The sequence below is a fragment of the Muscardinus avellanarius genome, assembly GCF_963383645.1.
Source record: "Muscardinus avellanarius genome assembly, chromosome: 20".
Lineage (NCBI taxonomy): Eukaryota > Metazoa > Chordata > Mammalia > Rodentia > Gliridae > Muscardinus > Muscardinus avellanarius.
Genome location: NC_137806.1, coordinates 31,872,432 through 31,893,246, shown reverse-complemented (window position 1 = coordinate 31,893,246; position 20,815 = coordinate 31,872,432). Strand labels below are relative to the sequence as shown.

Sequence of the window (20,815 nt, the reverse complement as noted above, 5' to 3'; positions counted from 1 at the left end):
ATATACTTTGTGTTGTACATCTAGTCATCCTCATGAGAGCAGAACATCCTAAATATTTTCCTAGTAAGTTTTTATACTTTTATTGGTGCATTGTAACTATATGTCATACTGAGGTATACAGCAGTGGAAATGGGCATGCACACAGCTCCTATCTGGCCCCTGTCCTTCCTCTTCCCCTTCCCCTTCCTCTTTCCCTTCCCCTTCCCTATATATGTCTTTGAGATTGGTATTGGTAATTTAATACACATGTACAACCAGGCGTGGTAGCACATGCTTGTAATCCCAGCGCTTGGGAGGCTGAGACAGGAGGATCACACAGGTTGGAAGCCAGCCTCAGATACTTAGTGAGGCTCTCAGCAACTTAGACCCTGTTTCCAAATAAAATATAAACTAGGTCTGGGAGTATGGCCCGGAGGTTGAAAGCCTCTGGGTTCTACCCCCAGTACCACACACACACACACACACACACACACACACACACACACACACACCTACATAGCATTGTTTCAACTGTTATTTTTCTTTTAACATCTCTATCTGTAGCCAAGCTGACACATAAACCCATCAAGATGCTCAGAATTCCAGGGTACATGGTGGTGGTGTTGACCTCAGTACCAGTTCCTAAAGATACTCACTTGATTGATAGCAAAAGTGGCTAATTAAGGTCCTTTATAGCTGATAAAGGGCTCTGCCCAGTTGTGAGCCTCGTATTAAGGGCTTTTCCCATTATGCTCGTTGCTGTATCTTCAGCACCTGGTGTTCCATGTATGTATCTTTCATGCCAAGCAGAAAGCTGTCTTCCTGCAAAAACGTAATCTCAAAAATTGAGCTTCCACTGAAAATGTGTTGGGTGTAATAACTCTCCCCCAGTTCTTTTTTTTTCCCTATCATGTTCTCAATCACAGTATATTTCACCTGACACACTCATCAAGAAGATGATTTAAAGTGGGTATTTGTTAAAAAGCTTGATCGATCGATTCTATGGAGGTAGAAGGGTCAGAGAAGTAGTGTTTTTCAATGAGACGAAGTTGCCTTATTAAATATTCTAAACCAAGCCAGGTGTGTTGGCGCACACTTGTAACCCCAGCATTTGGGAGGGAGAGATCAGGGGACCGCTGTTTGCAGACAGCCTTAGCTTTTAGTGAAGCCCTTTGCAATTCAGTGAGACCCTGTTTCAAAAAATAAAAAGACTAAAAAGTAGGACTGGGGTGTAACTTGGAGGTGCAATGCCCCCAGGTTCCATTCCAGTACCACACACACAAAAAAATATTCCAAATCAAGCCAGGCCTGGTAATGCATGCTTGTAATCCCAGTAGTTGGAAGGCCGAGACAGGAGAATCACGGTTCACAGATAGCCTCAGCTACTTAGACCCTCTGCAACTTATGTGACCCTGTTTCAAAGTAAAGAATAAAATTGGATTGGGGGTGTAGCCTAGCTGTAGATACCTCTGAGTTCCACCTCCAGTACTGAAAAAAAAAATTCAAACACTATGGTCCAAACAATCTTGATGTTTTCTTCAGGCATTATTGCTTTTATATTTTGACTCTTTACTGCAAAGGATAATGAATTCAGTTTTACTTTTCTGGCTAACATAACATTTTTATTTCTTCCAGAGATCTAGATGTACTGGCCGGGGATATTACAGTCTGGGAAGTACAGTGCTTGGTTGCCTAGAGATTACTAATTAATTTGGAGTCCCATGTTGGGATTATTTTCTTTTTAATACTTATAATTAATCTCTCTTCCTCTTGAAGTCCCAAATACCATTAAGTAAATAGCTTGCTTGTACCATTTCCTATGACTTTTGAATTCTCATTCGTCCCTGTCTAACAAAGAACTTAAACATAAATTTTAACATTTTTGTGAAATTCATTTTCTCACTCCTGGTACTGTGGTCATAAAGCTTTGTCATCATCTTATCCTAAGGAACAGTATCATTTTTGATAATTCTATTTGTATTTGCTGCTGTGACTATTATGGTAAAAATTAGTTCCAAAACAGAAATATAAAAGAATGGGTTAATTTTCATGAAGGTGGGAAATGTTTAAGAATTACAAAGAGCCTAAGAAATTTTTGAGAAGGGTTGAAAATGATGCTACATGGAGTGCTTTTATGTTTCTTTGATTTTAGAGATGACAAAGCTTGTGAACGAACATATTATTGGGAAAATAGAATGTTTTATTTTTACTAAGGACATTAGGTGACTTTGGAAACCATCTCAAGCTCTGGGTAACTTTTAGGCTATGGACTTTTCCAACTAATTTTAAGGTACTTTGGGAGTAGGATTTAAAAGGGGCGGCTTTTGAATGTTAAAATTTTTAGTGTTGTTTTGGGGTATGAGTGTGTATTTGTTTGTGTTATTTTTCCTCAGGTGGAGCATCCTCAGAGATCCAAAAAGGCCGTGTGGCATAAACTACTCTCCAAGCAAAGGAAAAGGGCCGTGGTGGCCTGCTTCCGAATGGCTCCCTTGTATAATCTGCCACGGTCAGAATTTTTAAATGTTTTTAGTAGATTAAAGTTACATTTCCTCTAAGTGATAAAGGTGTCAAGAATCTGTCTTAACATAGTACAGTTGTCCAAGAGGATAAAAGGGCTTTATCACTGTGCTCTAGACTCCACAAGTTGTATCAGTCCCATTTCTTACAAATAAGGCTTGGCTCAGCTGAGTCTTTCTTGTAACAATTTTGACCTCCTTGCAAGTCTAATAGTTACTCTTTTCTGTCTCCAAACCACTTTTTACATGTTTTTTATACTTCTTACAGGTATATAAACTGTAGCTGTTTCCTACATTATTGGAGCTATTTGTTTCTCAGATTCCTACTTAAAGATCCTTTGGAGTTTGGCCCAATTGTATGTGTTCAGCGCCATGGACAGCGAACAGTGCTAGGGTGCATACAAGGTCAAAGCCAACACATGGATGGCAATCTTACGCTTTTCTCTCTTCTAAGACATTTGATTCCTTATCATGCCCTGCTCACTGAGGAATCTAAATCATATTAGCTTCCCACTTAAACCATTTGCTGTCTTGAAGTCCTCTGAACCAAAATGGTGTTACTTTGTGGTCAACTAGAATATTAACCTTGAATTGATATTCTCACCTCTTCTGGTTACTCCTTATGCAGTCCACCGCTGTAAGCTTTATCAGTTTCTCTAGAAACCATGCATATCACTCTTTCCCTCATAGCCACCCCTTCCTTCCTTTCCTGTGTTCCTCATAACAAGTGGACGGCGGCAGGTTCTGAACGGTTTCTGTGATGTCACAGTTTGCTGTTCCACGCCCTCACATATGCCACTTTTTAAATTGTATCTTATTCTGGTCCTTGTCCCACCTTATGCTTCTAAGAAATACACTTGAATGCACTTAAGACTTTAGGTATCAACATATTAAATCAGAATTTGTATGGGCGCCCAGCCTGCCTACTGTTCAGAAGCTTCCTAGCCAGCCGGGCGTGGTGGCGCACACTTGTAATCCCAGCATTTGGGAGGCTGAGACCTGAGGATAGTCCTTCGCAGACAGCCTCAGCTACTTAGGTCTTTTGCAACTTAGTGAGACCCTGTTTCAAAATAAAGAATAAAAAATAGGGCAGGGGGTATAGCTTGGAGGTCAAATGCCCCCACCTGGGTTCCATCCCCAGACCTGCAAAAAAAAAAAAAAAAAAAAAAAATCATAGCTGGCCAGTAGAGTAGTTAGTTCACACTTGTAATCCCAGTGTTTGGGAGGCTGAGATATGATTGTAGGTTGTAAGCCAGTCACACCAATACAGCAAGATTTGCAGTAACTTAGACCCTGTTTTAAAGCAAAACATTGAAGAGGAGAGCTGAGGGTGTAGCTTAAAGGTAGAATGAACATGGGTTCAATTCCCAGTCTCAAAAAAGAATAAAAATTAAAATAAAATAAAACTGCCCGGGTAATGCTGATGTGGCAGTAAGGCTGGGCATGTTGTGGGCATGCCTTTCTTATGTACAAGAACGTATGGTGATTTGTGGCGATTCCAGCTGCGTCGTTAGTCTTTCTAGTTTTAAGGCCTCTCTCGAACTGTTACGTCTCATAAATTCTTAGCTTGAATTTGTCGTCATAAAGCTCAGCTCCCTATACTCACTGGCACCATTTTGCCACTTCTGGTGTTCTTATGATGCTCTTCTGTGGTCCCCAAACCTGAGTCCTATCCTGTGCTGAAACCTTACCCAGCTCTCTGATGCCATATGAGTCTCACTGACACTTGTGGTCTTGACGCATCTTTTATTTCATAGGTGGCCATTAGTTATCAGTATCCCAAGATTTCTTCTTTGAATATAGACACTCCCATAGAGTTCACTTAAATATGTTATTGCTCTGAAATCCTCAGCTCTCATATTGAGTGTTAACTTGAACACAGAGTAATTTCTTGATTGGCATATTTATTACATTTTTATCAACAGCAACTTTGTGGAATAATAGCATTCATTGAATAAATATCTCTCCACTGCATTTGATACCTTATTTTAAGTCTCAACTGAAATATAGATGGGGATATGCTAGCTTTAAACTGAGGGGAAAAAATAGAAGTTGAGAGATTTTAACATTATCAATGTTACAAAGATTAGAAAAGTCTAAGCTAAGACTTAAGCCAGTATGTGACCTTAGAAACCTTGCTGTATTCTCTACAAAGGATCACTTCTCAAGAGAAGAATTAAGGATAGGAAGTTTATTATTATTTTAGTGCACAAGTAATCCAGCCAAAAAAGCACTGCTGAATTCCTTTCAATTTATCTTTTTAAGAAAATCTCTTTGTTTGAAACTGTGCTTATTTTTTAGGCATCGGGCCGTCAATCTTTTTCTTCAGGGATATGAAAAGTCTTGGATTGAAACAGAAGAGCATTACTTTGAAGACAAGCTAATTGAAGACTTAGCAGTATGTTTTAATGGGGTTATAAAATGAAAGCTTGGGCTTGGCGGGACAGTATCACTGAGAATTTTGTCACAGAATATTGAGGAAAAAATATCACACTGCACTGGTCTCAGCAAACTTTTTAATCTTAAATTTGATTTGCCTTTAAAATCAAAATAACCATAACATTCTTGGATATCTTGTAGCAATTTTTCCAGAACACATAACACAAATCTTAAATCTAGGAAAGAACCCCATTTGTATGAAGAGATAATTAGTCCAAATGAATAACTTAGTGGAGACATAAAATTCATTAAATAATTCAATGAAAAGTCATTGAAAAGAATTAATGAACTCGAAAGACAATAAAAATAGTCATTGTTCTCATTTTAATGATTCTAGACAATAGTAAAAGTTTTTAAAAATCGAAGTATTGACTCACTTTATGTTCTTTGCCTATTGTTCTTTGTGTAGGAAAATAACATGTTTATCTAATAAGAAGTTTGCATTGTTATGCAGACTAAATTTTCATACTCGGGGTGACGTGCATTCCGTTGTGATTTGGTATATATGGAGCCCTCCCTGGAGCTGGTATCTCTATAGCACATGTGCTTTCAGTCACTGCTAAATCTGGTTTTGAAAATAGCATGCTTATTTTTAATTCTGTAAGTCATCTTTGCTCATACTGCTATTCATGTATTATTAAATATCTCTCGAGGTGGTTATGCAGCTCAGTGGTAGAGCCCTTGCCTTACAGGTGTGATGAACTGAGTTTAGTCCCCAGTACTGCAAAACAACAACAAAAATACAGGTACTAAGTATCTGTTTTAAGCTGCATATTTTTACATTGGTAACATATTAGATATATAACACATTATATCACATTTATATATGCATCACATTAAATTATGTTACACACACATGTAAACATGCACATATAAATAGTCATAAATATTCATCTGTTGCATGTGTACTGCATAAAAATACACACACGCAATGGCTGGGTGTGGTAGTGCACACCTGTAATATCAGTACTCGGGAGGCTGAGACAGGTTGTTCAAGGCCAGTCTCAGCAACACGGCAAGACCCTAGACAACTTAGTAAGACCCTGTTTCAAAACAAAAAATTAAAAAGAGGCGGGATTCATAGTTTTCATTTATAAATTAAAAGAAAAAAAATTAAAAAGAGGTGGGAGTCATAGTTTTCATTTATAAATTAAAAGAAAACAAAGCAAATTCCAGTGCTGGAAAGTAGGATGTCCTTGGCTTCAATCCCCATACCAAACATATTACCACCACCACCAATGGAAAAGGGCTTTTTTATTATTTGATCTTATATTGCTTCCTCCTGGATGTGAGAGAACATTTCTTTTAAATATGAAACAGTGTAAAGTTTATTCTTTATTTTTATTTTTTAGAAACCTGGGGCAGAACCTGCCGAAGAAGATGAATCTGCTAAGAGAGTGGACCCTCTACACCAGCTGATCCTTCTGTTTAGCCGCACGGCTTTGACAGAGAAATGGTATGGTTGGGAGGGTTCATAGGAGATGTAGGAGAGACAGATAAAGAAAACCGTGTCTGATCACTCTGTGTCATAGATTTGTGTGTCACTTTCTTCTTAGGAGGGGCAGTTTTCAAAAAATATAACCGAGTTGGGTGCAATGGCGCATGTTTGTAATCCCAATACATGGGAGGCGGAGACACAGGTTTGAGACAAGTCTCGGCAACTTAGCGAGACCTTGCAACCTAGTTAGATGCTGAGGCCAAAGGACGAGGGGTGTGGCTCAGAGGCAGAATGCCCTTGGGTTCAGAACCTAGTAACACACACAAGCAAAAGTATGACCAGTCTTGTATATACCCCTGGACCAACATTCATTAAATTGTAGCCTTTAATATCTACCCGTGAGTTCTGTTTTTTCTTAATTTTATAATTAGCTGATTTACTTGACTGATTTTTATCAAAAGGTTTTATCACAAGGAACGTTTATAAATTAAAAGAAAACAAAGCAAATTTTAGTGCTAAAAATAAACGAAGAGTCATATGTTTTGTGACCTAAAACGTGTCTCCATTGAACAGAGGGTCTTAGGAAGCCTTCAGGGGCTGGGAAGACCATCATGTCAATTTGGGAATCTGAGACCTATTTCAAGGATATTGCACATCTTTCTTCTAACAGCTTTGTCATGCACATTCACCAAAGCCACAAAGGGCAGACCTCCATGTAGTTGAGTATACAGTCAAGTAGAAAGGCGCTCTCTCAGGGCAGATCATCAGAATTAGCATCTGCTCATTCCAGGGGGTTCTGCCAAGACAGGTTCCGTAGATGGGATGTCATGGAGTTTCCAGGACCTTTCTAGGTTTCCTTTCCTTGAGAAAGGAAGCAAAGGTTGACCAAGGTCTTCTGTGCTCTCTGTGGAACCTGGGAGATGTTTTAATTATCAGCTCGTATCTGCAGGAAGCTACTCAGAAGTCCACAGTTCATGCGACCTCTCTGCATGCCATGACAATGAGTATTCTCCCCCCTCAGCTCATCCGTGTTCCACAATCTCTTTTTATCTCCCAGCTAACCAAATCATCTCATTGCTAGCGTAGAGCAGACCTCTGGCATTGTCAGGTAACGAGGTACTTCTCCTAAGTGAATTTTTCTCATAGCCGAAGTTTAAAGCTGCTAAAATAGCTTTGCAAATTTTTAGGTATCGTCTTTCTTTATGGAAACCTTTTTTTTCTCCTGTATTAATGGTTTTCATTCTTCTTAAAAAGAGGATAATGCACTTTACCCTTCATGTATTAATAGTTTTCATGTTTCTTAAAAAGAGGAAAATATACTTTATCCTAATGTATTAATGGTTTTCATGCTTATTAAAAAGATAGTTGGGCGTGGTGGCGCACGCTTGTAATCCCAGCATTTGGGAGGCTGAGACCGGAGGATCACAGTTTGCAGACAGCCTCAGTTACTTAGTGAGGCCCTCTGCAACTTAATGAGACCCTTTTTCAAAATAAAAATACAAAATAGGACAGGGAGTGTAGTTTGGAGGTCAAATGCCCCTGGGTTCCATCCCCAGCCCCACAGAAAAAGATGATAATATACTTTATCCTTTCTTTTTTTTATGACTTATCCATGTTGACCATCTTTTTTTTTTTTTTAATTGGAACATATAATTTGGGCACTCTTTTTTTTTTTTTTTTTGGTGGTACTGTGGTTCCTGAAAGCCCTTCTACCTCCGGGCTACACTCCCATACCTATTTTATACATACATATACATATACATATACATACACATACACATACACACATACACACACACACATATTTTTTTTTTTTTGAAAACAGGGTCTCTTAAGCCAGCAAGGCTGGCTCCTAACCAGCGCGATCCTCCTGTCTCTGCCTCCCAAGCGCGGGGATTACAGGCCTGCGCCACCATGCCCGACTTAATTTGAGCAGTCTTTCCATCAAATGTCAAACACTGTTTTCACCCTCAAAAGTTTCTATGCTGTTTTAGCTGGGCGTGGTGGTGCACCCTGCGCTTGGGTGGCGGAGACAGGAGGATCACGCAGGTTCGAAGCCAGCATTGCTGGCTTAAGAGACCCTATTTCCAAATAAAAAAATATAAAAATAGGTCTGGGAGTGTAGCCCAGAGGTAGAAGGGTTTCCAGGAACCCCAGTACCACCGCAAAAAAAAAAAAAAAAAAAATTATGCTTTTTAATTTACTTTTTTTTCCCCAAATTCTCTTGTTTAAAGAAAGCTTGTTATTACTGTCTGTGTAAATCAATAGACCAGTTATTTTCTGAGACTGAAAAACCTCATCTCTAAGGTAAGGTGGCATAGCGATTTAGGACCTTGAAATCCTTAGCTTCTGATTCTAAGATTTTTAAGCACTGTGTAAGTTTTATATTCACTTAACTGTAATGGTATACTAGTTAGAAAATAACACAAATGCAGTTTCATGTAATGATGGTATATCCAAATAGGACTAGTCTTCTATTTAAAAAAATTGTTTTATTTTCTTGTTTTTAATAGCAAACTGGAGGAAGATTATTTATATATGGCTTATGCAGATATTATGGCAAAGGTAAATAAGGACCTTTTCTAATTTTAATTTCAACAAAGGTAAATGTGATTTGAAAACAGATAAAAATATGTATTTCTGTGTTAAAATGTTGTCTTAGAAACAAGGCAAATTAATCTCAATTTTTGTTTCATAAATCTCAGCTCTAATTTCCTTGAAAAGTAATCATTGTTTTCTTTTTGTGAGTGTATTTATATTGGCTATTTTATTTTTATTATAATAATGTACATTAATTATCCAAGTCTTACTTGGATAATTTCACATGTACACAAATGATGCTTTGATCATGTGTGCCCTGCTTTCTGCTCTATTTTCCTTCTTTCCTTTTTTCTACAGCTCCTTCCCTAACTCCCAAGTCATCTTTAAAATATTTTTTTCCACTTATAAGAAAGTATAGAACTTGCCATTCTGTGTCTAGCTTATTTTGCTTAACATAATTCTCTATTTTCATCTAATTTGCTGCAAATGGCACAGTTGAATTCTTTTTTATGGCTAAATAATACTTCCTTGGGTTTGTATGCCATATTTTCTCTTCATTCCTTTATTGATGGGCACTTGGATTGACTCCATTTATTGACTATTGTGAACAGCACTCCAATAAACATGGGCCTGCAGGTGTTTTCTCTACCTGCGGACTTCATTTCCTTCTGATAAGTACCCAGGAGAGTTGTAGCTGGGCCGTGTGGCAGTATATCTTGACCACTCCACAGAATGATCAGACTTATTCTGAATCTGTCTAACCATAATCTTATAACTCACAGTTCTCATACATTTTGTCAGGAGATACATAAATCAAGATGGGATGACTGAAGTGAACTTCAGTTCTAACCTTTAATAAAACTCAAAGACGGACAAGTGAGGTACTCGGATAAATCAAGATACGTGATTGCCGGGGGGACTCCAGGACTCAGATTGTCAAAGATGATTAAATGCTCCTCGGTCATTTTCTCAGGAAGCTCTTCTAGAACACAGATGATGACTGATCTTTGATTTCTTTGCAAAAAGTTGTTGGAAGTTGCCTTTCCACATCTCGAACACCAGTAGCCCAGGGGTCGATGGCTGCTGTTCATGGTTTCTCAGAACTCAGGGTCTTTCTGATTCTACACAAAGCGGTTCTTGCCTTGAGTTTCATCGAAGGCTGTAGGTTGTCTCTTCCTCTTTCCTCATTGAAGGTCTTCTGGTAGCATTATTTCTTAATTAGGTTATTTTTCATTTTTATTCTTTAACATTAAGTTTGGTTACTCGTAACTCGGGGTTTGTGAAATACTCTATTGATTCTTTCCTAGCTTTATGTATGTGTGTGATACTGGGGGTTGAATCCAGAGTGTTCTACCTTGGACCTGTACCCCCAGCCCTTTCTACTTTTCTTTGAAACAGAATCTCACTAAATTGCTGGATTTTGCTAATTTCTGAGGCTGTCCTAGAATCTTTAATCCTCATGTCTCAGCCTTCCAAATGCTGAAATTACAGGTATGCGCCACCACGCCCAGCTCTTGGTACTTTCTTAAAATGTGGATTCACACCCAAACGGAAAGCTAAGGTCTTAACTTATAAATATTATTTCCTTAACCCATTCCACTCAAGGAAGATGTCATCCTAAACTCACGTTCAAAATTCTCTTGGTTTTCTTTTTACATGATTTTAATTATCTATGTATTTATCAAGTATATTTTAAAAATAAGCTGTTTTATTTTATTTTTTATTTTTCATTTTTTATTTTTTGCAGGTATGGGGATGGAACACCCCCTGCCCTATTTTTTATTTTTTATTTTGAAACCAGGTCTCACTGAGTTGGAGAGGGCCTCACTAAGTAGCTGAGGCTGTCCGCGAACTGTGATCCTCCAGGTCTCAGCCTCCCAAATGCTGGGATTACAAGCGTGTGCCACCACACCTGGCAAAATAAGCTTTTTTAACTTTTTTCAAAATAATTTTTATACTTTTATTGGTGCAATGTATATACATCACAGGAAGATTCAAAGTGATAAAACGTACAAGCACATAGCACTTGGTGAATTTCCTTCTGTATACCCTCCCCTTTCTCTCTTTGCATACATGTTAGTGAGCTTGGTAGTAAACCTTGTATGGCTGTAACCTTATTTGAATTATTATCTACTTTACTTTTTAACTTTTAAAAGGAAAGTATTTACATGTCATCTGTTGGAGTTGACCTGTTTCATTAATGTTGTTTTCTCAGATTTATTCTTTTGTGTGTGTGTGTGTTGCAGGAGTTCATTTGCTTTGGCTGTTATATTCTATTCCTTTTCCTTTAGGCAGATAGAACACAGCTTATTTATGTGCTTTTTTATCAATAGACCTTTTTGTGTTGTATCCTTGTTTTTAACTGATGTGAAGACGAATTGAAATGCCTATTTTTAACCAAGCTCCCTATTATACAAGATTGAGATGATATATCAGACTATTTTCCAAAGTTATAACATTTATATTTCTACCAGCAATGTCTAAGACCCTCAGCAACTTAGAAGGCCCTCAGAAACACTCTATTTCAAAATAAGACAGGGCTGAGGGGTATATCTCAAAGGCAGAAGGGCCCTGGGTTCAATCTCTAGTACCACTCACTCCTGGGAGTGGGAGAGAGGGAGAAATAAATAGGTAGGTAGAGAAATAGATGGATGGATAATGATATCTACATTCTTTTCAGCTTTTGATATGTGACAGATTTTTTTTTTTTGTGGTACTTTGGGTGGAACCCAGGGGATTTTCTACCTCTGGGCTATACTTTCAGACCTATTTTATACTTTATTTGGAAATGGTCTAAGTTGCTGAGAGCCTCACTCAGTAGCAGAGGCTGGCTTCAAACCTGTGCGATCCTCCTGTCTCAGCCTCCCAAGCTCTGGGATTAAAAGCGTGCGCCACCACGCCTGGCTGTGACATTGATTTTGATCAGCCAAGTAAATATAAAATGGTATTCCACTGGGGTCTTAAATTTCATTTTTCTTGGAAGTATTTTCTGGATCTAAAAACGCCTACCTCTAGCATCTCATTCTGGAACAAAGGAACTGATGAATAGTTCCGTACATCTTGCTTTGATGGTCATGGCATCGGCTCTAAGTCATGTGCTTACTCATCCTCATTTTACTTGCTTCGACAATGACTTAAAAAGCCAGGTGAAAATCTTTGTATTTTTGAAACCATACTTTATTGTAAACTCTAGGTTAAAATTCTGTGTTGCCTATCCTTAAACCTGCCTCTTTCTGCCATATGTACTTGCTGTTTTAAAAGCATGCCAGGGAATCCCAGTGCACTCCATTAGTTCCTCCTCATCTCGTTTCTGACCTGTTGAGTTTGCTGTGGTGGTCCACAGAGAGTCCCCATCATGACCACCCTTGTTTTTTCTCACAGTGTCTCTTTGCAGCCTATGGCCCTTGTGCTATCTGCAACTATTCTTTTCTTCATCGAGTGGTTTCACACAGTTAAATAAGGTACCCACGGGGAAATATCTGTAGTGATACCATCATAGATTTCAAACACGCAGTAATGTTTCCACTCGTGGCCAAGCAAACCCTTTCTTTCCATCTTCCTTCTCTCACTAGCTTTTAGAAATACTTGAGGCATGTGATAACGGATGTCTTGTTTTCTATTTTTTCTGTTGGCTAAAGTGATAAAATGCCATGTTGCTTTCTGAGGACTTTTCTTCTTTCACCCAATGGCTCTCTGTTAGATTTAAATCCATATGGAAATTTCTGGTCTTCCTTAATCTTCTGAGGAGCTATATCATCAGAAAGGTAACTAAAGGATCTTTTTAATACATTTTTCTTAGACTGAAGGGCTGCTTTTTTTTTATCTTACTCTTGTTTTTTTTTTTGGGGGGGGGGATACCTGAATGGTCTCAATTAGCCTTCATTTTCTTTTTCTACTTTATTCTCTAAATTCTCTATTTCACACTTCCTTATGTATGCAGCATATTCTTTCTTGGCTAAAGCCACCTCTCTTGCTTGCCTAGAAGTTAGGGTTCTGATTCATAATCCAAATCCTGTGTTTTGGGACTAATATCACTCTCCATTTACATATATATATATATATATATATATATATATATATATATATATGTTCTGTATTTTAAAAAAATTTATTGGTGCATTGTAGTCATACATCTTAATGGGATACAAGATGGTGAAGACATACGTGAACACATCACCCAATCAGCCCTTACCCAATTCCCACCCCATTCCCTCTTCCTCCTTCCTTCTCATGCTTGGTGTAGTGACTGACTTTGATATGTTTGTTAAAGTACATCATGTGGGTTAGAGAATTTCCCTCCTATCCCCTCAGTTTGCCTTACTTGCTAATTTATAAAATCTCCATCTAAGGTATATATACTATATATAGTGTATATATACACACACACACACAATACACAGACAAATATACATGTACGTATATTACATAAGTGCAGTTTGCTGTTGAAGACCATTCTCCTGTGCCTGCAAATTCTTCTCTGTCTGCCCAGTGCACTTAAAAAGTTGCTGGAGATGTCTCAGTTCTTGTGGCTCCCGTATACTTCTACAAGCCCTCAGAACCTTTACTCAGCCAAAGAAACTCACAAGTCTGTGCACCCACCTTTATTTCTGCCTCCGCAAATCATGCTTTTGTGCCCGTTTTTCTAAATGAGAAGGGGTGATGCTTGTTCCATGTTGGTTGACTGAATGAAAGATTATGAACCACCTTTTAGAATCTAGTCTGTAGAAGTATCACTCCTGGTCCCCTCCCTTCTGTCTCCACTTCATTCCACACCACTGGTGGGAGCACTTTGAGTTAAAAGGAGTGTTCTGATCTGTAACTTAAACTTTATATTTTGCCTTTGGGCCCCTCACTGATGCGAGGATTATTTACACGGCATTGGACATAACTTGGATCAGAATGGTCCAACTCGAGTGGCTGTGAGTTCTTCCTCAGGTCCTGCTCCATGTCCGGCTTTTTTTGGCCACCTCATGGGAGTAGCAGCTGAGGCTTCTTAAAAGTTTATTCTCTGGCTGACACTTTTCCTCTAAGCAGCAAATATTTTATACTGTGTAAACCTGTTAAGTGCCCGATAGATATTCTGCTCTTATTCCCATCTTGAAAATGAAGGAAGTGAGACATAGAGATTGAATAAGTGGTCAGCGCTGAATAGGTAAAGGTCGGCAGCCTCTGGTGGAGCTGGGAACTCTGTCTCCTGAGCCCTTGCCCCCAACCACCGCCGCTGCTCCCCTCTGCTTGCTTAGCGAGTGGGACTTCGTCTGTGTGACTGATAAGCATAGATGCTTGACTTAGCGCAACTCCTTGTAATTTCTGAGGAAATAATAGGACGGCCAGTTTTATAATTTTTATTTTTCCCCTTTTATTGGTGCACTGCAGTCATATATCTTAATGGGGTACAGGATGGTACAAGCACACATCACTCATTTAGCCCTTCCCCAATTCCACTCCATCGCCTTCCCCTCCCTCCTCCTTGGCTTAGTGGTTGACTTTAATATGTTCGTGAAGGTACATCATGTACGTTATGTGTGAAGAAGAATATAAGCAGTTGGGTGTGATGGCTCATGCCTGTAATCTCAGTACTTGGGACGCTGTGGCAGAATCAGGAGTGGCAATTTAAAGCCAGCCTCCATGACCTCTCAAGGGCCCCACAACTTAGACCGTTTCAAAACAAAAGCATAAAGTAGGGCTGGCGGTGTAGCTCAGAGGTAGAACATTACTAGGTTCGACCCCCATGTACCAAAAAAAAAAAATCACAACAGAATTTCCCTTTAGTTCTTTAGGTGAAGTATCATAAAAGTAAACTTAAAAAACTAAAAGGACTATAAGAATCATTTTAGTTGATGGATACTGGTTTCTTTTAGTTTTAAGTAATGGCTACTGCCTGCGCCTATATTAGTGCATCTAAATGCCCAAAAGATAGGAGACCTTAATGTTTGCAGTATGGTTTGAACAAGGCAAATGCACGAATAAGTAGTGAGTGTTGTCTGACATGGGCTTGCAAAATAGGTAATTCAATACTTTAATTTTGTAGAAGCATACTATATAGGATATAATTTTCTTTCAGGTTATGGATTTGCTGATCACATCTGATTAGTGGATCTGATAACACATCAGTATCTGATAACACATATATAAACAAGTGTATAGTGCATGCTATATATAGTAACACGCTGTATGTAATACACAAATGAATCTATGGTAACACGCTATATACATAGATAATACAAGTGAGTTTATACATATTCTTAAACACTGTTGATTAATGCAAAGTATTTGTTCTCAGTTCAATAAATTGTCTCAACATATGCCCTATTTTTTATGCCTCTCAGAGTTGTCACGATGAGGAGGAGGATGATGGTGAAGAGGAAGTGAGGAGTTTCGAGGTAAGATCCATCTTTCTGGAACTGCCTTTCCTGTTGGAGACATTTTTCCATAGCTTACAATGGACCTTTGTTTCTCGCTTCATGGCTTCTTGCGGCTTGTTGTGTTGAGGGACTGCATGTCAGAGCTAGATGAACAAATCTGAGTCCTAACGTTGGCTGAAGTCGAGACCCAGGGACGCAGCCTAGTTGAAGAATATAACAAAGCCTGTATGTTGGGAATGAGTGGTCCTGTGAGCCCTCAGAGATGAAGCTGCTTTTCGTCCTTCACCTCGGGGATGCTGTAGTCTGGCATTCCCAACAGAGCAACGTGACATCAAGTGGTTAATGACGCCCTTGCTTTGGTTATTGATTTTCCCTCCTGAATTGGAAGTCTTAAAGACTTGGCGTCTGAACTCTATCCAGTTAGGTCACTCATTCCCTGTACATCTGCAGATGGTGGCACACAGCTTAGTTTGCTTGCATGAGGTAGGCGTGCATACAATTCTTGGGACTAGGTGCTAGTTTGATTCTTAAATAGTCTCAGCTTTTAGATATATCACTTGAAATGCTGCTTCCTAGTAATTAGCTGGAAGAAAAGTGAATTATTATTTTACTCCTTTGCTTATAGTGCTCATTTGCTTTTTAGGAGAATAGCAAGTTATTGCTAATTATCACTCTTCTATTTGTTTTGTCTTTTGCTTCTTTTGTAGAATTTTAAAAAATAAATCGAGCCAGGAGGTAATAGATATTAGGGTTTTTATCCTACTAGTTTACATGTCTGGACTTTGAGTTAGAAGTCCTGAAATAAATCGATAGCCAGCAATGAGTCTTTATTTTTGTGGCAGACCCATGAAACATAAAACCCAAGAGCAAATTTAGAGCAGTCAATGCCACTTTAAGGAGGAATTTGTATGGGCATTTCTGCAGCATCGAAGGCAGTGTATAAAAAATATAGAGCAACCAAATTGAAGAATAACTCATGACTATTGCTGGCTGAGAAGAAATTCATGTACTCAGTTTCCTAGAAGACACTCTGTAGTCTTTTTTGATGTATGAGTGCTCTAGCCTCAAACCCACCTTTATTGTGAGGAGACAGGTAAAGTAGAATGAGCCATGAACAGCAAAGAACGTAATTTCTCTGAAGTGCACACCATTCGTGAATGGTCGATCGGTCGTCTTCCGAGCAATTGTTTATTGCCATTTTGCTTCTTGTCCTCATCCTTCCTTAAGGTCACAGGATCACAACGCAGCAAGGTAAACCATGTATATGTGTGTATTTGTCTGGGTCTGAGTTTGGTTTCTTGTGACGTTGACCTTTGTTAGACCCAACATCTTGGACTCTTTCTGTAATCAAACATCTTGAAAAATCTTCTTGCAAGTTGAAAGCTCCTGCAATTTGGTCCCTTCAGGTCCCCTACCTTGGTTCTTCTTCTTGCAAGCGAAATGACTCTTCATTTGAAATTTTACCCTCCACGCTGACTTGGAGCTACAGAATGTGTTGCAAAAAAGAATACAGTGCTAGCGTAGTAAAAGTTTTATCTAGGAACTCTTTTAGTGTAGCTTCTGGCCTCATCCCTCTTTTTTTTTTTAAATGCCAGTCTTGTTGCATGAGAATAGACGTGGCAAGTGGTATGGATGGGGAGATTGGAGAGAAGTGTGCTTTTCATTGTGCTACTAGTGCCTGAAGATTATCTACCGTGATTTGGATATTGATTTTGGCATTTCATAAAAGGGAAAAAACCAGGCAACTGTTTCTCTTAGTAGTTTAAATATTTGAATGGGACAGTTATCTAATAGAAACCATTTTGATCTAGAATCACAGATTTTTTTTTTTTTTTTTTACTTTGGCCTAGGTCCTGTTGAGATTTTTTTTATTTTCATAAGATTATTTAATAGGTCTGGCCATAACCATCCCAGGTAGAGAGTATTCAGGATGACTTTAGTTTTTCTTATGATTTTTAGACTGCCATGAAAAAATATGCTTAGAAGAAACAGCTTGTAATGTTTTTGACTCACTATTCAAATGAATATATTGTTCTTATTACATATCCTAATCCTTGTAAATCTTAAAATCTGAACTCATGAAGATGCTCTGAGATATAGCTCCAATATAGTGGCTATAATGATTATTGACCTATGAGCGTAACAATAACATATTTTGAGTTTACATGACAGATGATGATGGTTCAATAATAATTTAATAGATTTTATTTCTCAACAGCTAATTATCTCAGAATTCCTGTGAATTACTGCCTCAGGGAACCATGAAAACAACCTCTTAGTGTCAACCAAAGACTTGGTTTCTCAATTAGCACAAAAGTTCATGCCTCAGAGTATGTTGATGTCTACAGATGGAGGGTGGATAGAACAGGCCGGGATAAACAGGTGTTGCTGGTCAAAAAAATGACTTTGCCTTGAAAGAAGTTTTAGGAAGAAATAAAATAAATCCATTTTGGTAAGTAGGGTCAAACTTAGTTTGGAAAGTCTCCTTCCTTATTCAGGAGAATAAATTTGGGGATGGCTGGCAGTGGAGTCCTAGCATTCTGAGTGGATTATTCAAGCCAGTTAACAAAAATCAGGAAAGGTATAGAGTCTGACCAGAGAGAGGCTTGCTGTTGGATTTAGAATGGTGGACTAGTTAATATCATGGTGAAACCTGGTAATTGATCCCCCAATAAGGGACAGAGATTAGCAGCTGTGATTGCCCCAGTATGAGAAATGATTTTAAAGCTGTTGGTGATGACTACACGTGGGTAACACAGTAGACCACGTAGAGGGCTTTACACTTCTGAGCCAGGTGTTTCACTGATCTTCCTGTGACGGGCACTACAACTTGTTATTTATGCTTAATTTTTAACATGCTATTCATTGCAAAAGACATGTCCTGTGAATGAGCTATATGAAAGCTTATACAGGTCAAAACCAGAGTTAAATGCAATCATCTATAAAAGCACTCTCGTCCATGGTTGCCAGTCTGATTATGGAATGCCAAGAAAACCCTTCAAAATTCAACCAGAGAGTTGGGTTAGCACTTCCATTTTAAGTTTAATAATTTACCAGAGTTTTTACGATGTCTGGTTGTTTGATATAATTTGCATATTAATCTGATAGTGGAAGTTTTCATGTAAGTTGTGATGATCTGAAAGGTTATTTGGCAGTTTTAGTAGCTCATAACAAATGCTGTTAAGTAAGTTTAGAAAATGTGATGAAATTTTATTACATGAGTGATTATTGACATTTTTCTATCTGTAAAGTATTCAGCTAAGACATTAAGGAGGAGAAAGAGTTATATTAAGAAATGTGATCCAGGCATGATGGCACACACCTGTAATCCCAGTACTTGGTAGGTTTTGACAGGATTATAGGTTTGAGGCCAGCCTCAGCAACCTAGTGAGATCCTGTTTCAAAATAAATAGTAAAATGGTGCTAGAGTGTAGCTTGGAAGTAAAATGTTTACGTTCTTCAGTAGGAAGAAAGTGGCATTATTAGAAAATTTTGTATGAGGAATACAGGAAAGCTTAGAAAAAAAAAATAGCTGATGAGGTTTAGAACACCAAATGTTTACCAGCTCTTTCCCCATATACATTACATAGATAGGATCTTATGAAAACTTTTTTTTATTCAACTTGCTAATTTAGTTCCCTGTTTATAATATGATATAGATAGGTTTCTTATAACTTCTTAGTACTTTGTTGCACATGTAATTGGTGATTTTTTTAGCTTAGCGGATATTTCCATATTAAAACCATAAAAAAGATGGTAAAATGTGATGGAACAAGTTAGAAATATTTTTTACAGTTAATAAGAAAAATATTTCCATGGAGGGGGATTTATTTAGCTTTTGAGCTTTTTCTGAGCCAAAGCAAATGGTAATCAAAATAAGTCATGTTTGAAGTTACATGAGTTCCTTTTTCTGAGCATGATTTTTTTCTCTCTCCAAGATCATACAAGAGCTGTGGTTCTGCTGTGGGCCACATGTTTTAACCATGATTTCTTAAACTGTTGCTTCTATTGCCCCTGCCAGAAATCTTACTGAAAGCATTTCTGTGGAATAATGGGCACTGTAATACAGATTTATTGCTCAAAAAAATCTAAATTAAAGACACTGGGGTTTAGGTAATTAAAGGGATGGAGTATTATCATTCCTTCTAGGTCAACTTTGTCAAATCTTAGGCAAGTCTCATCTTTGGCAAATGCCCAGTTTCCAACTCAGAGATGAATTTTCTCATGAGGTCCTACTTTTCAGTACTTTGGATTAAGGATTGTTCATGTCCTGAACACTAAATAAGCCTGTGGCAGAGTGGACATCCTATAATAAAAACTAAGAGGGCCAGCAAATTCTCACCTGCTTGGGCCTCAGGTATAAATAACCTGACATCACACCTGGGAATGTGCTAATACCCGACTCTCATTTCAAATTGTGCAAATGATGTGCGAGAGAATCACTTTACACCCACAGTTTAAGGGCTGATGTGATAGAGCCCCAGCCATCATAAAAGAATCATTGTATATCCATTAAAAGATGTAATTTCTGTCCCGGTCATAAAAGAACCATTATATGGTCCCTTAAAAGATGTTATTTCTAAAAATCTTGTTTTATATAATTCTGACAGAATGAATTCTTTATAAGATGTACTTCCCCCCAATAGCTACATAATCTGAACTTTTTTTTGCTTACTTAGCAAAGAGGACCTTTTCATGACTAAAATGATATTATGTAGCTATCGATATAAAATATTGAACCAGTTATACCCTTTATCAAGAAAGTAGACCATTTTCTACCAAAAAAACCCCAACCCTATATGTATCCAAAATATGGCCTACCGTGTTGTTGTTGAATTGCAGAGAAGAAAGGGTAAGAAATCTTAGGAACAAATGCTGATACATTCTAATTTTTATATGTGAATCTTTTGATCTCACACAGTCATCACACAACTTAGCCCAGGTTTTCTAGAAAACAGACCATTTTAATGAGATTGAGTATATTGCAGTCCCAGAAAAGTAAGGGTGGGGGGGGGGACTGAAGTCCGAGAAAGGAGAGTGGGCAATAGTCTGCTTTTGAGCTGGCCATGACTACTCAACAGTAGAGATCACTGCTGAGCCAGGTGGGTGTCCAGAGGGACGACATACATCATGAACTGTGGCTCTGATGGAGGATGGCGGTGCCTCCCATCTTATATGGGTCATCGGAGTTGATTTTATTTGTCCTACTGATATTAACTGGCTCTGCCAGGTAGCCCCAAAACATCCGAAGCTCCTTTGGGTGCACCTGTTGAGTCCCCAACCACTGCATTTCTCTTGTCCATCAGCCAGGGGGTCTCCTTAACTGGAACTAGTGGTAACCACCTGCTTTCATGATCTGAAGATGGTATCAGCCACTCCTAGGGCCACTGTGGCTCAAACAAGGCCCAGGCATGGACCAAGCAGTTACACTCTGCTCCCAGAAAATTTCCCAGAAAACACAGTCCTCTGTATTACATATAATTCATGTGCATAGATTTGTGGACCTAAGTACCAAGCCACATATAAAAATGCATATT

At 38.4% G+C, this 20,815-nt stretch overlaps 1 protein-coding gene across 1 annotated transcript in view; it reads left to right on the top strand.

Moving 5' to 3' along the window:
* The window catches only part of RYR2 (ryanodine receptor 2), a gene marked incomplete at both ends in the record, with an annotated part of 554,680 nt that overhangs the window by 459,193 nt on the left and 74,672 nt on the right, over positions 1 to 20,815 (top strand). Inside the window, 6 exons of the mRNA XM_080717126.1 lie at positions 1,615 to 1,650; positions 2,373 to 2,485; positions 4,797 to 4,893; positions 6,287 to 6,390; positions 8,886 to 8,937; positions 15,243 to 15,296. Of these exons, the coding sequence (XP_080573252.1) occupies positions 1,615 to 1,650; positions 2,373 to 2,485; positions 4,797 to 4,893; positions 6,287 to 6,390; positions 8,886 to 8,937; positions 15,243 to 15,296 (456 nt within the window). The remainder of the gene's footprint in view (positions 1 to 1,614; positions 1,651 to 2,372; positions 2,486 to 4,796; positions 4,894 to 6,286; positions 6,391 to 8,885; positions 8,938 to 15,242; positions 15,297 to 20,815) is intronic.